The following is a 19,813-nucleotide window of genomic DNA, read 5'->3' on the forward strand; positions in this document are numbered from 1 at the left end:
TCGATGGCTCCCTTAAGCATGTTTCCTGGTTGTACCCAGGCAGACGTAGAAGAGCACCTTTCGCTCCCACCAACAAACGCAGCAGTAAGAAATGAGCGGAGAGAACCTGGTCATGTCTGATTGAATGGAGAACTGAAGGATCCTCTGGCCATGCCCATAATTTTTCTGGAGAGAGATTATGATAGGACACTGAGCGTCTTGAATATCCAGTATGGCTTTTTGCAAGCAAATGTTAGTTTTTTTCCAACTCTAACAGTTTATTGCTTGTCAATAACACAAAATAAGTAATCCAGTCAGATTTTCTGATAAGCTGTTTGGCACCATGAAGGACCCCAGGCTACACATTCAAATTGTGTGCTTTTGAAAATGTTGTTTGAAGAAATTTGTTCCAGAGGGCAGAGCTTTTTTTTTTTTTTTTCTCTGTAGCAGACAGTACTCTCCTTCAAGGCAAGTTGCACGTTGTGCTCTCTGTGGAAGTACATTTTGATGACGGTAATTGTTCAGTGACTATCAGGTCTTATCAGTGAACTTTTATCACTTCACTTTCAACCTTCTTCCTATATAGGTGTTCTTTACTTGATGGAACATGAAGAAGAGTATGTTTTCACCCTGCCTAGTGCCTATGCTCGCTCGATACTTACTATCCCATGGGTGGAGCTTGGAGGGAAAGTCAACATCAATTGTGCCAGAACGGGCTATTCTGCTACGGTCACGTTCCACACCAAGCCTTTCTATGGAGGGAAGGTCCACAGGTATGGGAAGTTCTGTCTTATTCTTGTTTACCTGCTGCTGGATTTCAATGGAAAGACTCTTGGGCATCTCTTCAGTTCTTCTGTTGGAGTATTTTATAGATGGGTATCTGAATTTCTTTTCCTATTAGTGTCTGAGATGACTTACAGCTTTAGAGCACAGTTTATTGTAGTTATAAATTTCATATTGTTTAACTGAATTGGATATATTTCTCTCATTAAACTAAAGTGAATGTGCTCTTCCAGGCTTTGTTGCTTGTAGAAATTGCTGTAAGTGCAAGATCAGAAAAATGTACGTAGAAAAGGCAATATTTCTTCTACACCAGCTGCTGCTTCTGTGCGAGTCTGTAGATGAACTGGTGTTCCAGGTGGAGCCCCTGTAAGGAGGAGAGAAGCAGAAGTGTTGTTGCCCATAGTGGTAACTCCCTGATGGAACTCCCACTTCTGCACTGAAATTCCAGTGATTTTCATGATGATGAAAATATTATTTGTGTCTTTGGTTCCTCTTTATTAAGGGTGTGAAAAAGCACTGTCCCAGATAGCTTCCTGTCTTACTTGCACGCTGAAGTTGATGACCCAATCATTAACCCTTTCTTGTTCTGCTGTGGGCTGTAGCAGTGCCCATGACAAGACCGTGTTGCCTGTTGGGTTGGTGTGCTTTTGCGTAGTTACCTCTGTTTTGTTTCAGTTGGTCTAATTATTCTTCTGTATGTGGGTCAACCATTTCAATATTGTGTTCAGGCAAATATCAACATGGGCTGATTTGACAGGGGTTTTTCTAAAAGGTGTAGATTAATAATTGGCGCCATCAGGCTGACTGAAAATGGGGGAAGGTTGTGTTGTATTAGTTTAATAATTTAAAAACTTACTTGAGTTTACACATTACTTGATATGGCTTGCTAAAGCCCATGTGTGCATGTTTATAGAGAGACACACACAGAGAAGACTTCTCCCTGCATTTTGGCTTTCCAGTCCTACATATCTAGTTTGCTCACTCTCAGACCAGTTCTTGGACCACTGAGGTAACTTTAATTATTGCCTCTCAGCAGATGAGAAGTAAACTTGCAGAGCTAAAAAGAAAATAAAGGTACCTGAAGTCTTTGGCATAGGTGTCTGACAGCATTATGTTCAGGTGTGAAAATAACATGCATACTGAAAATGTCACATGAATGTCAGGGGTTGTTTTTCAGGCTAATGAGGTAAACAGTTCTGGCTTAGAGCTGAGTATCAGAGTTTTAAGTTCGGTTACTGCTGTGCTTTGGGACAATATCGTCCAAAAGCTATTGGCTGTGCTAGCAGAGTTTTCTTGGGTTGAGTCTTTCTTTGTGGAAACAGCATCACTACTTTGCTTGAAAAAATTCCTTTGTAGATACAGAAGGCTGCTTGTAGCCTTAGCTGTGGTAGTGCTTTCATATGCTGATAATAAACGGTACCAGTTATTTCTGTGGTCGGTCTTTCTTCCCTCTTGAATTAGGGTTACAGCCGAAGTGAAACACAATCCCACGAACACCATTGTATGCAAGGCGCAGGGAGAATGGAACGGTACGCTGGAATTTACTTACAGCAACGGAGAAACCAAAGTAATTGACACTAACAAACTGCCTGTTACCAGGAAAAAGATTAGGCCGATAGCAAAACAAGGCCCGCTGGAATCAAGGTAAGGGCAGAGGCGTTACAGTGTTCTGCTTCTGAACCTTGGATGGGAACAGCATGGGGGAACAAACTGTGGTTATAAATGGTGTGGTTCAAAAAAAGCCTCGCTTCCTACAGCACATTAATCTAGGAACAAATAGCTGAAGCTGTGTATTGGTTCTTTGGAACATAAATCACATTATAGTGATGTACACATCAATTTTGTAGAGGGGGAAGATGCTTGTATGCGTTTTAATGAGCAGTTTCCATATGCTAATGCAGTGTTTTCACCTGTTTTTTTGGAGTGATTGTAACATGGTAGTCAAATCAGTCAGTTTGTTGGAAGTAAAGTTACATTTTGTAATTTACACTGGAATTTCATGTATTATATATTTTATAATATATATAAAAATGCAAATTGTGATGCAATGTGAGATATAAATACACACACATGGTTTTAAGGCTCAGCACCAACATCACCTGCCTAACTCTGACTAGGTACATTAGAAAAAAACGTGTTCTGTTATTCACTGTTAATAACTGTTGATACTTATGTTCAGAAAAATCAATATTTTTATTGAATTTAGGAACATTTTATTGGAGGATTTAAAAACATGAGTTAAGCTTCGTTTTATTATCTGTAAATATGTTTTCTTTATTGTACAGAGGTGTGTCTTGAGTAATTTTGCAGGGTTAGGTACCATTTTCCTATTGTCTAGACCTTACAAACTCATTTTTCCCTGTAGTTCAGGAACAGAAAGGTTGTCGTAAATAAGGAAACCAGTAGCTCTGCAGTGTATTTGTATTTTTTTGGGGTACTAGTGAGCAAATTACAACTATCCAGTGTTTCTACAGGATATGTAGTTTATCAGATTGTAAACAGAAAGTCATTTAAACACCCCTGGAAATTTCTGAAAGCTGCAGTTGGCTTCTCCTCAGCGTTCTTCTGGGCAAGGTAGCTGCTAGGCTAATATAGTGCGAGAAGGCGTCGCATCTGAATGCAGTCAGTCATGTGAAAAACAAGTTTGGTTATATACTGATAATTATTGTTAACTGGGAATATGGAGCACAGACCTAGAAGGGCTCCCTAGAGTCAGTGCATCAACTCCTCTGTTGTGTCCCAATTTAATGGACTCTTGGCTTCTGTCTAACATTCCCCGACTCAAAAATTTAACTGCAAATAAACACAGCATAAATGCATGTCGTTTGGGGGTGGATCATCAATAAAGAATGTGAATTGGAAATGATTAAAAAAGTCCATCTGCTTTGAGCAAAAAGCTCAGGTAGTGCAGAGTCAGGAACACGAACAAAAGCTATTGAGAAAGTTAACTTGCATGGTGAAACAGTGGGAGTTGAGCAAATCTGAAAATGTGGTCCACAAACGCGATGAATATCCGTCCTGGGAAAGCCATGGTTCCCAAACTATGTGACTTGCAAAAATGCTATGGAGAACGTAGCATGAGGCTGCCCCGGGCCGCACGGCTGTCTAGCCGGGTACTCGGCTGTGGCAGAAGTGTTCCCACTCTGCCACTTCTGCTCCTTCTCCGTCACACAGGCATCTTTGGCAACACGTCACCAATTCGCTGAAAGAAGGTAATATTGATGCAGCAACAGAACACAAACACCGCCTTGAAGAGAGACAGCGAGCAGAGGAGAGGCAGCGTGTGGCTCTTACAACGCCGTGGAAACCAAAATATTTTGCCAAAGAGGTACTTTCATTGTCTTAATTTAAAGACCCCATAGCATGTTTCTGCATGTGGGAGGATGCTAGTGCAGATGAATTTGTCTGTGGTTTTTACTGTTGGCTAGTGTGGTGTTATACCACTAATTGTTTTAAATTCCATTTTTGCCAGAGTCTGGCTCTTAAAGAAGAGCAACGGATTTTTTTCCATGTCCGTATTGTAAACTTGTTCACATTCCTTCAGTTAGATTTATTATAACCTGAGTTTTTGGTACCTAATGTTAGGCATTTAAAACTATGTTTTCTATCTTAAAATCCACACCTTAATTTGCAAATGCTGTGTACTCACATCCCCTACTAATCTTGATCTCGGCATACTAAAGCGATCATGATCTAGGGATATTTGTCCAATGTAAATAAGCACGGACATCTTAAACACAGTCTTGGGTTTCATCTGCTTGAAATGAAACCGATTTTACCAAGTTTGTCTTTGCCCTTTCTTAGAGGAAAGGGGGAGGAGAAATAAGACTGGCTGTGGGAATTGCGATGTGACCATTCTTACATTAGGCAGGACATGCGGCTATTTAAACCAGCAGTTCATCAGTTGCACCTTCCCAGTGTTTCTCTCCCCCTTGTAATTTTTTTCCCTCCTGCCCCAATTACCTGTAAATTCATTAAGCACAGAATTTCCACGACAGGGAAAATTTCTTGTGTTGATTAGTAGTATTTTAGCTTTTACGCGGACATATAAATGTATGGTATAAATCTTGTTTGTAAACTTTCCCTAATTTTCTTGCAGGGCGATGGTTGGCTATACTTGAATCCTCTCTGGAAGACCCATTGACGGGATAGAGCAGTTGCCTCATAACTTTACCTTAAAGGCATTAAAATGATACAGTATATAACTTCAAGATGTCATTGAATAGGTCCTGTTATCAGCAGATACAAACGAGAAGCTATATACTGTGAATGATGCATCTCAAAATAACCACAAGCTCAAGTTTATTCAGGAGCCATTTTGTGTGTATGGATAGACAAACACACACGCACACGTCCATATATACACACATATATACACGCAGTGTGTATGTGTTTGTGTGTGTATTATTTACAGTACATGTAAACAAGTATAAACACTAACAGTGATTTAAAGACCTTTTCCTCTAAGTGTTAGGGCACAGAACTCTGGCTAGACTCAGCTGGGGTTCCCTGAGTTGTGTGCTTGCAGGATCAGGCCCTATGCTAGTATTTAAGAAAATACTTTTTTATTAGTACTGGTTAAGGTTTTTCTATTTTTCACTTTTGCCAAAAATGTTTTGCACTTAAAATGTGATGTGTCACTTAATGGCAGTCATTCTGTCTAAACAGTCATTGGGTAACTCACTTTGACATAAGAATGATACACTGACAGCGCGCTCGCTCTTCTGGATGCTGATTTAAGGGCATGTTTCCTGTCACTAACGAGCGTGAATTTTCTGCCATCTTATCAGCAGTAGCAATACCTTCTCAAGAACGTTGTTCGCACTAAGCTGTTGTGTCCTCACTTTTTCGTTTGTTCATACTTCCAGCCACTTACCAGATCTCTGGTGATCCAGTGAGCCAGCTGCTCCGGTAATTTTGATCTTGCTGTGTAATGTTCTCTGGCTACTGTCACGCCAATGCTTTTGGGTTCTGTGTTCTGCTAAATCCCTTCGGGCAGATGTAGCGGTGGAGTTCCAGCTCGCTCTTGCCTCAGCTTTCCACCCCCACGTACGAGAGGCGTAGCACGCCACTGGGCTGTGCCTGAGGCACCCCCCTTCACAGCCTTGCCTTGTAAGCTAAACCACTGCTGACGCAGTGAGCTCGTGTGGTCAGAGCCCTTAATTCCCTCTTAAGGCTCCAAGCAGACCTGTATTTTGATTTCTTTTGCTTTTGACCCGGCTGATTGCATCTGGATGAAATAGTTGGATGAATAGAGATAACTAGCCTTCTCAGATAATGTTTTTCTGATGTAAAAGTAACAATTTAGTAAATTATTACACTGAGACAATAAGTATATTAAACATATGAAAGGGGATATAACTTGTTTAGTAAAGTAAAAAAAAAAAAGTAAGCAATCCTGTAGCTTGATCTTGCTTTGTAAGGTAACCACTGTGACACTAAGAAAGTGGATTCTAAAAGCATGTTAAGGCTTTGTTGTTTTTTAGTTTGTATTTGTTGAAAGTGAAAATGTTTTTGAGAGAAGTGGCAACAAAAGGCAAATGTAAAATGTGCTGACTTCTGCTCAGCGCTTCTTTCTACAGTGCCCCGTAAAGAAACCACTATATTTCCAAAATACACTAGCACGGATGCCTACCTTTCTGTAGTACTGATTAATTTTGTGCCTTTTGTCTGCTTGCTTAATACAATAACTTTAGGCTTTATCGATATTACACAAATACATTTAGGTCAAAGCACTGCTTGTATCTGTTCTTGTGCATTCTGCATTTTATAATTATTTTTTTGGTAGATGTTAAAATCTCTTCAGCAACTCAGAAGGCTAAACAGAGGTGTGTACGCAAGCAAACATGCCATTGGTTGTTCTTTTGGTCATAGTATTTAACAGATCTTTACATTTGAACTTCAGAGCCCTATTTAATGAAGGTGTGGCTCCCTTTTCCTCCTAAATGCTATTTTGTCTGCTTGTATGTCCTTTTTTTGCATATTAGAAAGATTCACGTTATAAACGGTTTAAATCCTACTTTTAAAAAAAACACGTGGACTGTATGAGCTTGGTTTTGTAACTGACAATTTTTTTTTTAAGGAAAAAAAAAATCTTATTTTTAGGAATAGTTGATGTTCTTTCTGTAACAAAACCAAAATGATGGTGTCATAGAAAATCACTGAACTACTACTGGGTATCATCAGGAAAATGTGTACTTTATCACCTGCAAGAATTAACTGTATAACGGATCCACTCTTGTTCTAGAGGTTGGTCTGCTAAGTAACTAGAAGTATTCATGCAGTTTGTAATAGCATCACAAAGAACAATCAAAAATGCAGAATTAAACACACGGAACACCCTCCCAGAACTTTGACTGTCACACACCAAAGAACAAGCCACATACTCAAAATAGCCATTGAAAACCTCTCTCTGTCAGGCCTTGCTGGCCTGCGCTCCGGAAAGAGTAGACCTCTTTCAGCTTGGATGGTATGACTGTCGAGGCTACAGAGATGCTGTAGCCATTCTTTTAAGGAGAAATTTGAGTAAATTTATGCTTGTAATTTATTGAAGACTTTTTCTGCCTGCATGGTTGGTTGTTACTGCATGCCGAGAACATTCCACTTGTGCTCTGATAAATGTTTTTGTTTTGTTCTGATGCTGTGAAGAATCCCCTGATGCCATTACCGCTGTTTCTTTTCCCAAGTAACTTGGGAGAGGCAAACATAAAAATAGTCCTTTCTGAAAATTTCCCATCAGCGAGAGATTCCAGAACAAGATTCACAAGTGTCATTTTGTTTTTCTGATAGTGAGGTGTCCCGTATATTTTACAGGACTGAAAAGTAAATGTTCAGCAGCCTTATTCTGTAGGTTGTTCCAATAGCCGTCTTGGACTTGCAAGTGAATATTTTCCTTTTCAAGTAGCCAACGTACACTCTGAATTGTAATGTAAAAACCTCCATGTACTTCAATTTTTTTTTGTGCACACCTGTAGAAAGCCTATGCAACCTTTTTCTTTCTTATATTAGAAATGTTCAGAAAGAAAATTTATACTTTTATCATTTAAAAGATGCTCTGGCAGTCTCTTTGATTTGCCTTCCTTTCATAATTTGTGACTTTAAAATGACAATGCTTATGAATAAAAGATTTGTTTCATTTAGTAGTGGGATGCCCTTTCTCTTTCCATTGAAGCATTCGTTAACCCGTATTGGTGATGCGGGTGTCCAGGAGCGGAGTACAGCACCTGCAGCTGTACGAAGGGTGCCCGCGAGCCCTTTGCAGGGTTCCCATAGAAGGGACTTTGTCAGCTGAACGCTGGTTTGTTGTGGGTTTTTTCTGCCCTCTTCATGCTGCTGGATGCTGCGTAGGTAAGTTTTTGTTCAAACTGGACAGCACTACACAGGGAAAACAGGGCTGGGGCAGCATCACAGCTTTAGGAAAGACTGGGGAATGTAATGCCTTATTTTGACAAATAAAAAGGAAAGAGGGTAAGGTATGCCCTTGTTTCTGAAAATCTTTCACTCTTAGTCGTTGTCATTGACAGAGCTTCTTGATTAGATACTTCCTAAAATACAACTCTAAATTACTGCAGCATTGGACAGTTGCATGGGGAGGAGAAATGTGCTTAGAAGCTTCATGGATCCTGGTCAACACTTTTCAGCTGTCAGATGATGCAGTTCCAGTTTATTTTAAACATTCATCCGCAGTGTTGGACACTTTTCATGCTTTGTTTTTATGCAAAACTGAAAACCAGTGGCTGTAGATAGGACAGGAAACAACCCAGTCGTGGTGCTTGCTGTTTGTTGCATTGCTTCACAGAAGTGTCTTGGAGCACTCAAGGTTTGGTTTAAAAACATTATATTGAGTTTTAGTCGTAGCCAAATGTGATTTATTTTCAGTTCTTACTCATAGTGGGATTGGTATGTTTTAATTTATTAAGCATTTAACTGTTGTTTTTTTAGGAGTAAAATCTATCATATTTAACTAATGACTCCTCTCCCCCTCTTGTTATGGAATTACTTCCACAAGGCAAAATATTTCTTCTGGGATTACCAATAGTACTGTCTGCCCTCAGTACTTTCAACAGTCATGATTAAGTGAGACAGAGCTCATGCAATTTTAGTTCCTTAGCAACTGAAGACTAGAGCCTGGCTTAAGCATTTTTTTTTTACTTCAGATTTGACTGTTTTATGACACGCTTCAAAAGCTTCAAATTCTGATCTAGGAGAACAACAAAAGGATGGCTGTAGCTAAGGAAATAAACTACTATGGAAGGTAGGTTTGATAATGATGCAAGATGCTAGTATTCTTTGCTGGTACAAGTGTGGTTCACTGAAGAGGAAGAAGGTAGTTTAGCTGAGTAATTCTAGGATGCAGGTAACCTAGGTGGCATGTGGGTTCCTGAGGAACCAAGGATGGTGATACAATGCCTGCCTGTTCTTCTTTGTAACTTTGCCTTAATGACTCCCAACATTTAATTTCAATGCAGAACATTGGCAGAAGCCTTGAAGTGAAGTTAGATTTTGGAAAGCTCAGGTAAGCAGTAGGCAACTTTAGGCCCAGGCCGGCTAAGATTGCTGTACTTAGCTTATTTTTCTTTCTCCCAGCTTTAAAAATGCTATGGAAGTTGACAGGATTCACTTATTTCTGGACTGTTAAAGAGAACAATTTGACAGAACTGTAAAGATACATAAAGATGGGAGGGCAGCCTTTGTTTTTAAAACAAGGCTGAGTTAGTGCCAACCCCAGACTGACCAGCAGCATCTGTTCTGCTGCCTTTCAGCTGTTCCTCCAAATGTTGAAGTCTTTATTTCTTACCGCTGGTGAGGGAGCAGGATGCAGATTTGCTTGGAAGAAGCCAGATACTACAAATCATGCATCACATAATCACCCCTTCTGCTTGCGTGTACGCAACTGCAGCAGCCTGAGCTTCTCCAGCTGCTGGAAGGATTCACTGCAACTTGCATGCTCAGGAACAATGGCTGCTGTTCTCTGAAAATACTAGAGCCACCTACGTTTGGCTTAATGTTAAGCTGGAAGTATGTTAAGTAGCTCCTGTGGCTTCACTACAGCAGCTTCATGAGGTCAGCAGATTTAGATTAGGGAGTTTGAATGACTTAATTTATCCTTAGGACTACAAGCATCATGTTATCAAGTTAATCACAACAAAAGTGACACAACACCCTTAACACAAAACTTGAATTAACTTTATTTTCCCCTACAGTCAACAACTGGTCTGCATTGAGCTTTAAAGCAACAAAATAAAATGAAATCTCCAAACGACAGGGGGCCAGAAATCCAGATTTAATTACCTTTGTGAAAATGTTGCAGCTGCAGTATTGGTCTGATAAACCATCGGAGTCAAAAGTGAGTTCGTAAATCAAAAAAATATTCTACACCTTGGGAAAGAAGTCAGCAGTAACATTCTCACAGAACACTGTAAATTTACATTTTCTTCATGAAAGGTACATACTATTCTGCATTTTACATCAAATTATTGATGCAAGCTTTGTTTCTATAAAAAAGTTACAACCTGTGGCAGGAAATCAAACTGCAAAACCCTTTCATTTTAATTAAAGAAAATTTTCAAGTCTGTATAAAGTTTTCCTATAGCTGGAAAGTGAACATGTTCAGTCTCCATTTATATTTTAGTGCATTTAATCTGACAGTTTTCACCACTTTTTTTTTTAAAAAAACAAACCAACAGTATAAAAGACAGACAAAGCAAATAGCACTATAGCAGGAATTTCTTCAACTGATTTAAGCACTCTAAATAAAAATGCAGAGAAACAGATTTCCAGAAAAACTGCTAGCCTCAGAAGAAAGGCAGTGAGGGGGGGAAGAGGTTTGCAAATCCTCTACCTCCAACAGCCACAGAAAAGGGGGTTTGTATACCTGTCAACCTTTTTTTTCCTCCCCATTAAACAGGCTATACTTGTTTTACCAATGTAAACATTTACCGAAAATAGTTTAATTTCTCTTCTGAAGCACCAGCCACTGGTGCTCAGCTCGAAGTTACTATAGCATTCATGACTGTCGTTGCAGATCTTTCAGGAGGATACAAATTTAGCCCTTGTATCTACATGTGCAAGATTTGCCTTGTCTACCTTAGGAAATGACAGCGTAAGGCGGCAACACTGCAAGCTCACATTAAACAAAAGCAGCTTGTCCAATCTAAACTAGCATCCAATTGATCTGTCCTGTCGTCTCTTGTGACAACTGCAGCTTTGCTGCTTACACTCCAGATCAAAACCAGCCTGCAGCAAGAGTAAAAGGACACTGAAAAAAGCCAGTTGAAAATAACCATGGGAGTAACTTATTTTGAAAGTTTAGTTTCCAAGAGCTCAGATTCCTCTTAATTGTTGAAAACAAGTCATTTTTAGATTTCACCATTTCAGTTTACACACTGCTGCTCTTCAGGTGAACAGTGTTTTCCAAAAAAGATTGACAAGTATGCATGTGCCAAGGACCAAATTACAGGGTTCTTTGGTGCAGTCAGTCCAAATTCTCAACAGATTTGAAGGATAATATGTACCAATAAAAAAACCTGCTGCTAGACTTGGATAGCAGCTCTGTCTTGCTTCACATTACAAATCTAAAACAGCTGTTCTCAATAAGCCAATATTTTTAATCAGACATTGCCTGAAAATTTTGTACAATAATCTGGACCAATGATGGTTCTGTACCCTCATGTTGCTGTGAAACATGACTTGAGCTAAAGGCAAAGACTGGTTATCTCAAGGACAACTGCTTCGTATTAGCAATCAGAACAGTGTATTTAAACTGTCTTCCTGTTGGGTCTCTTGCCTTTCTTTAAAATTAGTTTATTCTTAATGTAGCCACGCTTCCTTTTGGAGGTCTAAAAAGAAAAACAGAATAAAATGTATTAGTTAATAATTTAGTCTTGACCGCGTTTTAATGATGTGCATTTCAATGCCTGATCTTTAGATTGATTTTAAAGAGCTTAAATGGTAAGCCCTCAACTAGGTCTTATCCAGTTATTTTTTAAGTTGGGATTGTTAATTCATGCCCCACATTTGCTTTTGCACAACATGTACTACTGCAAGCCCCTTCTACCACCAGATCTGTAGAATTGTTTTTAAAGCTTGTGCTGAGGCAGAATTAATAATTAACCAACATGATACAAAGCTCTAATATGCCCAAACAGCAGAAGCAGTGTAGTGTTAGTTTTGTTTGGAAATACCTTCTTGCATCTTTTGCACTATTTGATTCTTCTAGAAGTTAGCAAGATGATAGAAATACTTGCTCAAAGCAGCATTTTTCAGAAGTAAGAGAAAAACTGAATAATCCCCATTTTAGTCTTTAGTCCTCTGCTATTGGCCTGTAGGCTAGTTAGTGCCTTCTGCTCATGTGTCTTTATCAGCATAGTTTAGATAATTTTTTTAAGGTAGTAATGGGGCGAAGCATTAATGTTAGCCTTGGGTAATAATAACTTCAACATTGTGTAAATACAGTTAGTTCATGGCAGGTAGAATTGTACATTCAACACACCTGCCACAACAAATTAGACAGCCCACAGCTCCCACACTTGCTGCAGTTCACTGTGCTTACCAGCAGGCTCTATTGTGTCAACTAAATAGAACTCTTTTTAACAACAACAACAAATATTATTATAAAGTGAGATAGATACAAACTAATACATAATACTCAAGACATGCTCTATCTCTGAGCTTGAGCAGCATTATTCCTAACATGGAAGACTGACAGGATTCAGACTGAATTCCCAGTACAGAAGCAACTGCTGAAAACCTGTGGCTACTAGGGAGCCCTTGGAATGCATTTGAGAACTCCTAGTTCAGACATTCGCCCCATGCTCTTTCTGGTTCTCCAATTCCTTCGTGGGAAGTAGAGCCTGTTTGTACTGCAGGAGTTGGTGATGATCAGAATTTGCATCAACTTTTATCCCATCTTTAGACAGAGAACTGACACACCCATAGCTTAAGTGGGGTCAGTGCATCTGTCATTAATAGATGTATCCTTGCTTGTCACTTAAGATCAAAAGTTACAGAGTAAGTGTATGATAGGCACAGTAAAGCTTATCATTTCCCTTCAAGGTCTAGCTTCAGTGGCAACTCCCAAATACCTTTTTTAATGAAGTTCCATCAAATCATAAAAATAAGCCTCTTTATCCTTCAACATTCTTTACCTCTATTTCCACAACACTGTGGTAAGTTTACTGCTTATACTAATTTAGTTTGTTACACATTTGTTTCTAACAGGAATCTGAAATTCTTCTTCCAACATATATCTGAATATAAACAAAATGGATGTTGTGAAGGAGAGGGCTGCTGAGAGTCTCCCCAACTCCCCTGATAAAAAACACATCTTCCTTAACAGGCTGAAGTAGCTCACCACCGCTAATACTTCTAAAACCACGAAGATGACTTCAAACAGTAAGCAGACAGACACTAAAGTTCCGTCAACAAAAGTTTCATATTTAATTTATTTCATACAAAATTGCCATTTTTAATCTTCTAGGCATCACTACTTTCAAACAAAGTCAGAAAGCAAACTTCCACATTATTTACTTAGTGAGCCATAGTTACGGAAACATGATGTACTTTAGAGATTATACTTCCAGTTACATGAAGACTTAAGAGTTGTAACAGCCAGTGACACACTATTTCCAGTTAGCATTCTGTCTAAAAAAAAAAATAAATCTAGCCTTGTGTCTTCACATGCTTTTAAGTTAAGCAGACAGTAAATTAACGATTATTACCAGCAGGCAGGTCTCATATTGGACACTAACATGAAGAGTATCCATAACATTCTGGCTAGTGGAAATACATAATTCACCAGCTATGCAATTCACTGTTAAAAATAAACTGCCTGATCCCTTTCAGTTATTTCACTGGGAACCCACCTTCTTTGACAAATACTTCTGTTTCGGTACAATGTTGGTTACTCTAGGTTTATGATCCAATGTCTCTCTGTTGTCTAGTTGTTTCACCTTGTATATTCTAACAAGCCAGTGCTCTGAGGTAAAAGCTTCCTCCAGATGTTTAAATTTAATGTCTTTGTTGCCTATCTCAGCATTGCGTGTACGATCGAATCCTGGGGGTGTCCGAAAATCCAGCTATAAAAATTAAAGTTGCATATTAGTTCAAGACAAAACCCAACACACCCATCACTGCAAACTGTGGTACTTCATACCACAAGGCAATTCTTTCACCTGGTCTAGTCAAAGGACAACACTCCTCTTGCGTCGGTTATTACTACACAGAAAAAACTCTCAGTTCATTTTTACAATTGAGAAAGAGACAAATTCATTCTTACTCCTACAGGTGTCACAGGAGACAGTGCTTAATGTCTCAACAGAAATATCATGTCTGTGTTCAGAAATGAAACTACTCCAGTCAAAGTCTGAGGTGCAACAGCCTGCGGCAGCTTTTTTTAGCTTAGCTGCTCCCTTGTGCTCTCTTCTCTATAGTGCAACAAATTTGCACTTTCTTAGTTTTCTGTAGAAGTTGGAAATCGTTCATGTTTATCAGTTAAATTTGACCCCCCTGCCCCATGTTACAAGCAAGATCCACTGGCCTCAATTTTAGCCGAAGGAGGGATTCTTGTGCTAACGCATCAGAATGAAGGGCCCTTGGACCAGGGGGAGAACAGGAAAGAAAAAAGCAAACAAGGCAAACTTAGCTACGTACATGTGCCTGATGATCCCAAAGGGGAGTGACAACTCTCTGAGAATCACACCCTTATTATGTAGGTGTAGTCTTGTTTAATAGACTGATGTGACTTGGATAGAAATCATGTCATTTCTGACAGGTATTAAATAGTCAATTAACAGTTCCACTTCTGTATTGCTACTACAAAAAACAAACCTAAAGCTCTTCACAACGTAACAGTTAATGCTTTAGCAAGCACACTGCATAGTGGAATTAAGATGCTCATCTGGGGCAATATGAAGAACAGCAAAAAGCCACGTACAAGTGTAGGTTAGCTGCAGAAATGCTTTTTTCTGAAGGTTATATACAGTAGACCACACCTAGATGTGTTTTAATTTGTAAAGCTGACCCTTACCTCTGTTTCTGCTACTACAAGCAGCAATCTAAAAGATGGAAGATACATCAAAATAACATTTTTTTCTCACATTTCAATTAAGATTCAGTAGAAATTGTAGCACTAACCTGCATCTCTCCAAATCTGTAATAGGACATTTTATACATCAGGCAGTTCAGCAAAGTTGGAGAACCTGCCTTGTCTACCCGGAATTCTCCCTGAGGGGTAAAGTAATCACTTTCCTTTAAAAAGAAAAGAAGATACAAAGAGTCAATATCAATTAAACCCCTATTTTGTGGTAATTTCTCATTCCCTTCTCCACAAAAAGAATTCATAAAGAATCTAAGCTGACTTTTACAGCCTAAAAGCTGATTTAAGCTAGTCTTAAAAACAGAAAATGATGGCGCTCATTAAAGGTAAAATAGTTACAAACTACCTGCTTGTAACCCAGACCCCAATGGGCCAATCTTCCTAAATCCTTATTACTGTGCTGGTATAAATTTTGTCACTTCACAGTAAGCAGTTGCCGGAAAGCTGATCTCAAAACATATAAGTTGGTTGGGCGTCTATCAAAATTATTCTTCAGAAAGGTGAAAAGCACTGTATCATCAATATACAAGATCCGCAATGTTTCTATAAACTTTGTATGTGCATGTTGTTTAAACAAAAAATTTCTGCCATTTTCATCTCCAGTACAAGATGAAACTATGCACATGGGCTACTCCCTTAAGTCTGTGCTCAATATCTAGAAGTTTTTGTTAGGCTTAAGAAGCTATTACTACAGACTTCTGCAATCTCCAAGATGTTCGAATAACTTAAAACTCTATGTAAGTCAATATTAACACTTCAACCTGTCTCCTACTGCTACAGAGTTTGAAGAAATGAATAAGGCCAACTATTTAAACAGTCTGAACACTCCTACTTTAAAATTAAAGTGTGATGGTGCATGGTGAGACACACACGCAAGAACTACAAAAGAGATCGTGTACTTTTAGTATCATGCAAAGAAAGTGAAAAGCTTTTGAGGTTACTGACCTTTCAAAAATGCAAATATTGAACGAAACTGGGCTACAGGCCTCTGCACTGCTACTGTTCTAGGAAAACAACCCGTAACACCCTTTTCAAATAAAATTGCAGTAAGTAGTAGAAATTTCCCTCCACTGTAATGAGCACTACCAGAAAAGCAACAACATAAATGAAGGTTAAAAAAAAAAAGTAGAGATGGTCATACAGAAATACAGTATTCAGCTGCTTCAATTTTCTTCAACTTCATTTCCACTTACCCGAATATCTTTGGGATGTTCCCCCTCTGCTATTCTCACCATCCACAAGAACTTATTAATGTCATCACCAGAGTAGCCAATCACACCACCAAAAATAATCAAAACATAATCCACGTCCAGGCTTCTCATGATCTCATATGCTGCTGACTCATTTGATGACATTGCCTTTCCCACCTGTACCATAGCAAAAATATCTTAAAGACCTGCAATGGCTGTCTATCAAACAGATCCACAGATCAGTACCTGACAGACAAAAGCCCAAGAATATATACTTGTCAATCGAAGCCTGCATTTTCATTCTCGATAAAGAAAACCCATTGTGAATATTTAGAAACTCAAAAGCTAAGTGTAAACTGAAATATATTCTCTGTAAGAGGAGATCTGCCTGTTGAAATGAGTGTTTTCAGTATAAAATGTAGCAGTAAGGGTTACCCTTTTGTGGCACCTACATATTTTTCAAGTCATGGCTGTACTGCCAAAAACTTAGGGTTGCAGAAAATACCTAATTACAAATTACTTTCAAAGCTTTAAACACAGCACAAAGTAAATAAATTATTTTAAAATGTTAGTAATTTTACATTTTTTTTCCTTGAGCTCTGTCCTTCACTAATGAAGCAGCCAAGCTGCATTGTGCTCAGTAGCATACAGGCACCCTCAGCATTGAATTCAAGGTAAATTTATGCAGAGAAAGTGTCAGAATAGAGACATCCTTGAGTTAAAAGCACAATATAGTTTTGGCCTAAAAAAACCAACACCTTTTAAAAGCTGTATCTAGAACCTCTTCCATACTGGTCACTTCCAACACTTAAAAGAATTCACTTATGTCAGTAACTGGCATTCAGTTCAGTAGTTCTGTTCGCTGTTGAAGCTCTCTTACTTAAGACATAATAACGTATCACCATAGTAAAAGGGAGTAACTACAATATAAATAATATCACATCCAAACTGGTAACATTCAGTTAAGAACATAATTAGAAAACGCTAAGCTTAGGCTGCAATCTGTTGAAAAGACTAGGAAGCTCAGCTTCTTGGCCATGATCCTAATCAATGTGAAATTATTTGGCAGATTTCCATTTCCATGCAGGAGGAAGTCATCAGGGGCACACCTCATTTAAAGCACAAGTTCAGGTATTCGCTGCAACGCACATTTATCACTTGGGTCCCCCTTTATGGAGTATTCTTTCCAAAATGGAACCTGACAGTGCCAGCAGTCATACTGGAGAGAATTCTTTATTAAAAACGATCATTGCTAGCTGTTGTAATGTGCACGGTTACTGTGCTTATGTAATACAGTTGACTTCCATGGTCTCTCTATTCACATGATGCACCTTGTCCTGCAGGGATTTGTTGGTTTAGGATACAGCATCTGCACTTCTACCTCTTGCAGGAGAGGGAGGCACATAGAGCTATCAGAGCTGAAAGTCATCAGAACACCTGACCCGAATGTCAGGTCAACAACCACAGTAAGAGAAAAACACCTTGGAGTTCCTGGGAAGGCTTGTTGACTGATATTAGCATCAACAGTGCAATTTCCCAAGCTTGCTTTCGGCTGATGCGAGTTCCCTGCCCCTGTCAAAAGCATGTACCTGTGATCTCTCCTTCCCCAATACACATTTTTTCCAGGGTTTTGTATGCTTAAAAGCACAACTTGATTAATTTGTTGATTTTGAACACTGCTTGTCTGCAGATCTGGTCCAACTGCTGTACTAGCTACTGACACAAGACAAGAAACTATCCTGACACATTCCTCAAGCCCTTCCCCCATTCTGCATGACACAGGTCTTCTGGGAAGAAACAGCCGCTAAGCAATGACTGATGAGTCATTACACAGCACCTACTAAGACTGCAACCCAGCTACTATATAGAACATTCTTTTGTTTCTGCAAAAAAAAAGTTTAAGCCGCCCAAGGTGGTGCCCTGGTAACCACAAGTACTGCTAACACTGGCTTTAAGCACATCCACAAAGTTCAAACTTACTCTTCAGAAGTGAAAGAAATTAAATGTACAAATGTTCTGACTGCAAATTTGAGAGACAGAATTGCATCAGATCTGCAACACTTCCATTGCTACTCATAAGCTTTCTCCAATTTCCATGATGCTGAAAATTTGTTGTTTCCTGTGGGCAGTTTTCATAGTGCCATTCAAAATCTACTCGGCAAAGACATTGCTGAACTGAAACAATCCCTATTTGGATTGTTACCTTAGATTTTTGTCTGTCCTCCCACAAAGAAAAGAAGAGAAACTCAAGTAGTGGTGAAGTTCTGGAAACTCCCAGGTAAACAAAATGGAAACTGCAAAAGCAAAATCAATCCCTTCTAGCTCCAAAACTCTTTATACTTGAGTTCTAATGCAAAAAGTACGTTACTTCCACCTCTGTGTTTCCCACTCTATGGAAATTTTTTCCTTAATATCATACTATCTATCAACAGATATTTACAATTTCATACTTGACCACAATGTAAACACTTTGGTGTTTCTAATCCATAGAAAATTGCCACCCTTACCAGGGCTATGTGGCTGTTGTTCCAAGTATTGTTATCAACCAAAGTTGTCCGGTTAGCCATTCCTGCTATCTGATAACCATAGTCCCACCATGACATCACTCTAGCATGCTCGTCTGTGTTTTGTCTCAGCCAGTAGTAGGCTTCTCTGAAATCATCTAGGATATTCCGAGTGCTGGAAAACAGAGTTGATTTTATTCACATTGCTACAAATACTAGCAACAAATTAACTGCACCATGATAAATCTGGGCTCACAAATAAGGGTTTTCTTACACGTTCACCTCCCTTTGAGGGATTCAGTCACGCAGCTGTAAGCTTGAACCCACTGACAGCTTAACAGCTAGAAGCTGAAGTGTTGTTGAAGATGTGACTAAATGCATTTCCAGTTGAATACATATTCATCAACAAGTTTTCCCAACTGACTCAAAAACTTTATCTTTTTAAACCATCATCTTTATTGGCTTTGGATAGGATTATTTTTATGTATTTACATAAAATATTTCAGAAAATGTTATATCTTTTTGAAAATTAGGGTACGAAGAATTTTTCATTCAGGTGACAATTCTGCCTTCATATAATAAAAAGTGATTAAAAGAAGGCAAAGCAAATTGCTAAAGCGAAGGAAGTAGAAAGGCTTTTGTGCTTTCATTATTTTCAGGCTTGTAGACCTTACTTACCCATCATGGTTATAGGAAGCCAGAACAACGCTGGGGCTGGAGTATGCATTGCTAGTTACCCAGGTACAGTGAACAGCGAACATCATCAACAACATCAGCATCAGCATAGTAACAATGTTTTTGATATTGGGGCCCAGTCCTTCTTCTGTTTTTTCCTGTTCAGATACATGTTTTCTCACTTTGCCTGCCTAAACAAGCACAGATATATCTGTTAAGGCAACTTTCATTGTCTTTGGTAATGGAACCCATGCCTTTTTCTTTGCCACATGCACCCCATAAATGCTATGGGATATTATAAAGCTAGACCAAGCTGTAGCATAAATTAATTAAGTATCTTGACAATCCAGCAACTTGTAAAAATGGATGATTCCTGGAAGCCTCTTTCAGAAGAAAAACAACAATGCATGACTTGGTTTGGCTCACTATGATGATGCCGTTTTATAAGGCAGGGTGGAAAAGAGAAAGGCATGGATATTTGCTGTGAGGAAAGGAGGGAAACCCAAGGCTCATGCATTGTCAGGGTCCGAATAACAAAGCCTAAGAGATTTAAAAAAAGGTACCTAACAGCACGTTCTTCATGATGA

The 19,813-nt window shown here is 38.9% G+C and overlaps 2 protein-coding genes across 2 annotated transcripts in view; one reads left to right on the plus strand and one right to left on the minus strand.

The window, feature by feature from the left end:
* Window positions 1-4,906, plus strand: part of OSBPL10 (oxysterol binding protein like 10) — a gene marked incomplete at its 3' end in the record, with an annotated part of 112,328 nt that extends 107,422 nt beyond the window's left edge. The window contains exons 9-12 of the mRNA XM_082015385.1: window positions 566-752; window positions 2,224-2,406; window positions 3,937-4,090; window positions 4,862-4,906. Coding sequence (XP_081871511.1) covers window positions 566-752; window positions 2,224-2,406; window positions 3,937-4,090; window positions 4,862-4,906 — 569 coding nt within the window. The remainder of the gene's footprint in view (window positions 1-565; window positions 753-2,223; window positions 2,407-3,936; window positions 4,091-4,861) is intronic.
* A 6,613-nt stretch (window positions 4,907-11,519) lies between these two features.
* The window catches only part of STT3B (STT3 oligosaccharyltransferase complex catalytic subunit B), a gene marked incomplete at both ends in the record, with an annotated part of 50,702 nt that continues 42,408 nt past the window's right edge, over window positions 11,520-19,813 (minus strand). The window contains 6 exons of the mRNA XM_082015289.1: window positions 11,520-11,600; window positions 13,626-13,838; window positions 14,896-15,009; window positions 16,051-16,224; window positions 18,555-18,726; window positions 19,230-19,417. Of these exons, the coding sequence (XP_081871415.1) occupies window positions 11,520-11,600; window positions 13,626-13,838; window positions 14,896-15,009; window positions 16,051-16,224; window positions 18,555-18,726; window positions 19,230-19,417 (942 nt within the window). The remainder of the gene's footprint in view (window positions 11,601-13,625; window positions 13,839-14,895; window positions 15,010-16,050; window positions 16,225-18,554; window positions 18,727-19,229; window positions 19,418-19,813) is intronic.

The sequence above is a fragment of the Phaethon aethereus genome (assembly GCF_964289735.1).
Source record: "Phaethon aethereus genome assembly, chromosome: 2".
NCBI lineage: Eukaryota > Metazoa > Chordata > Aves > Phaethontiformes > Phaethontidae > Phaethon > Phaethon aethereus.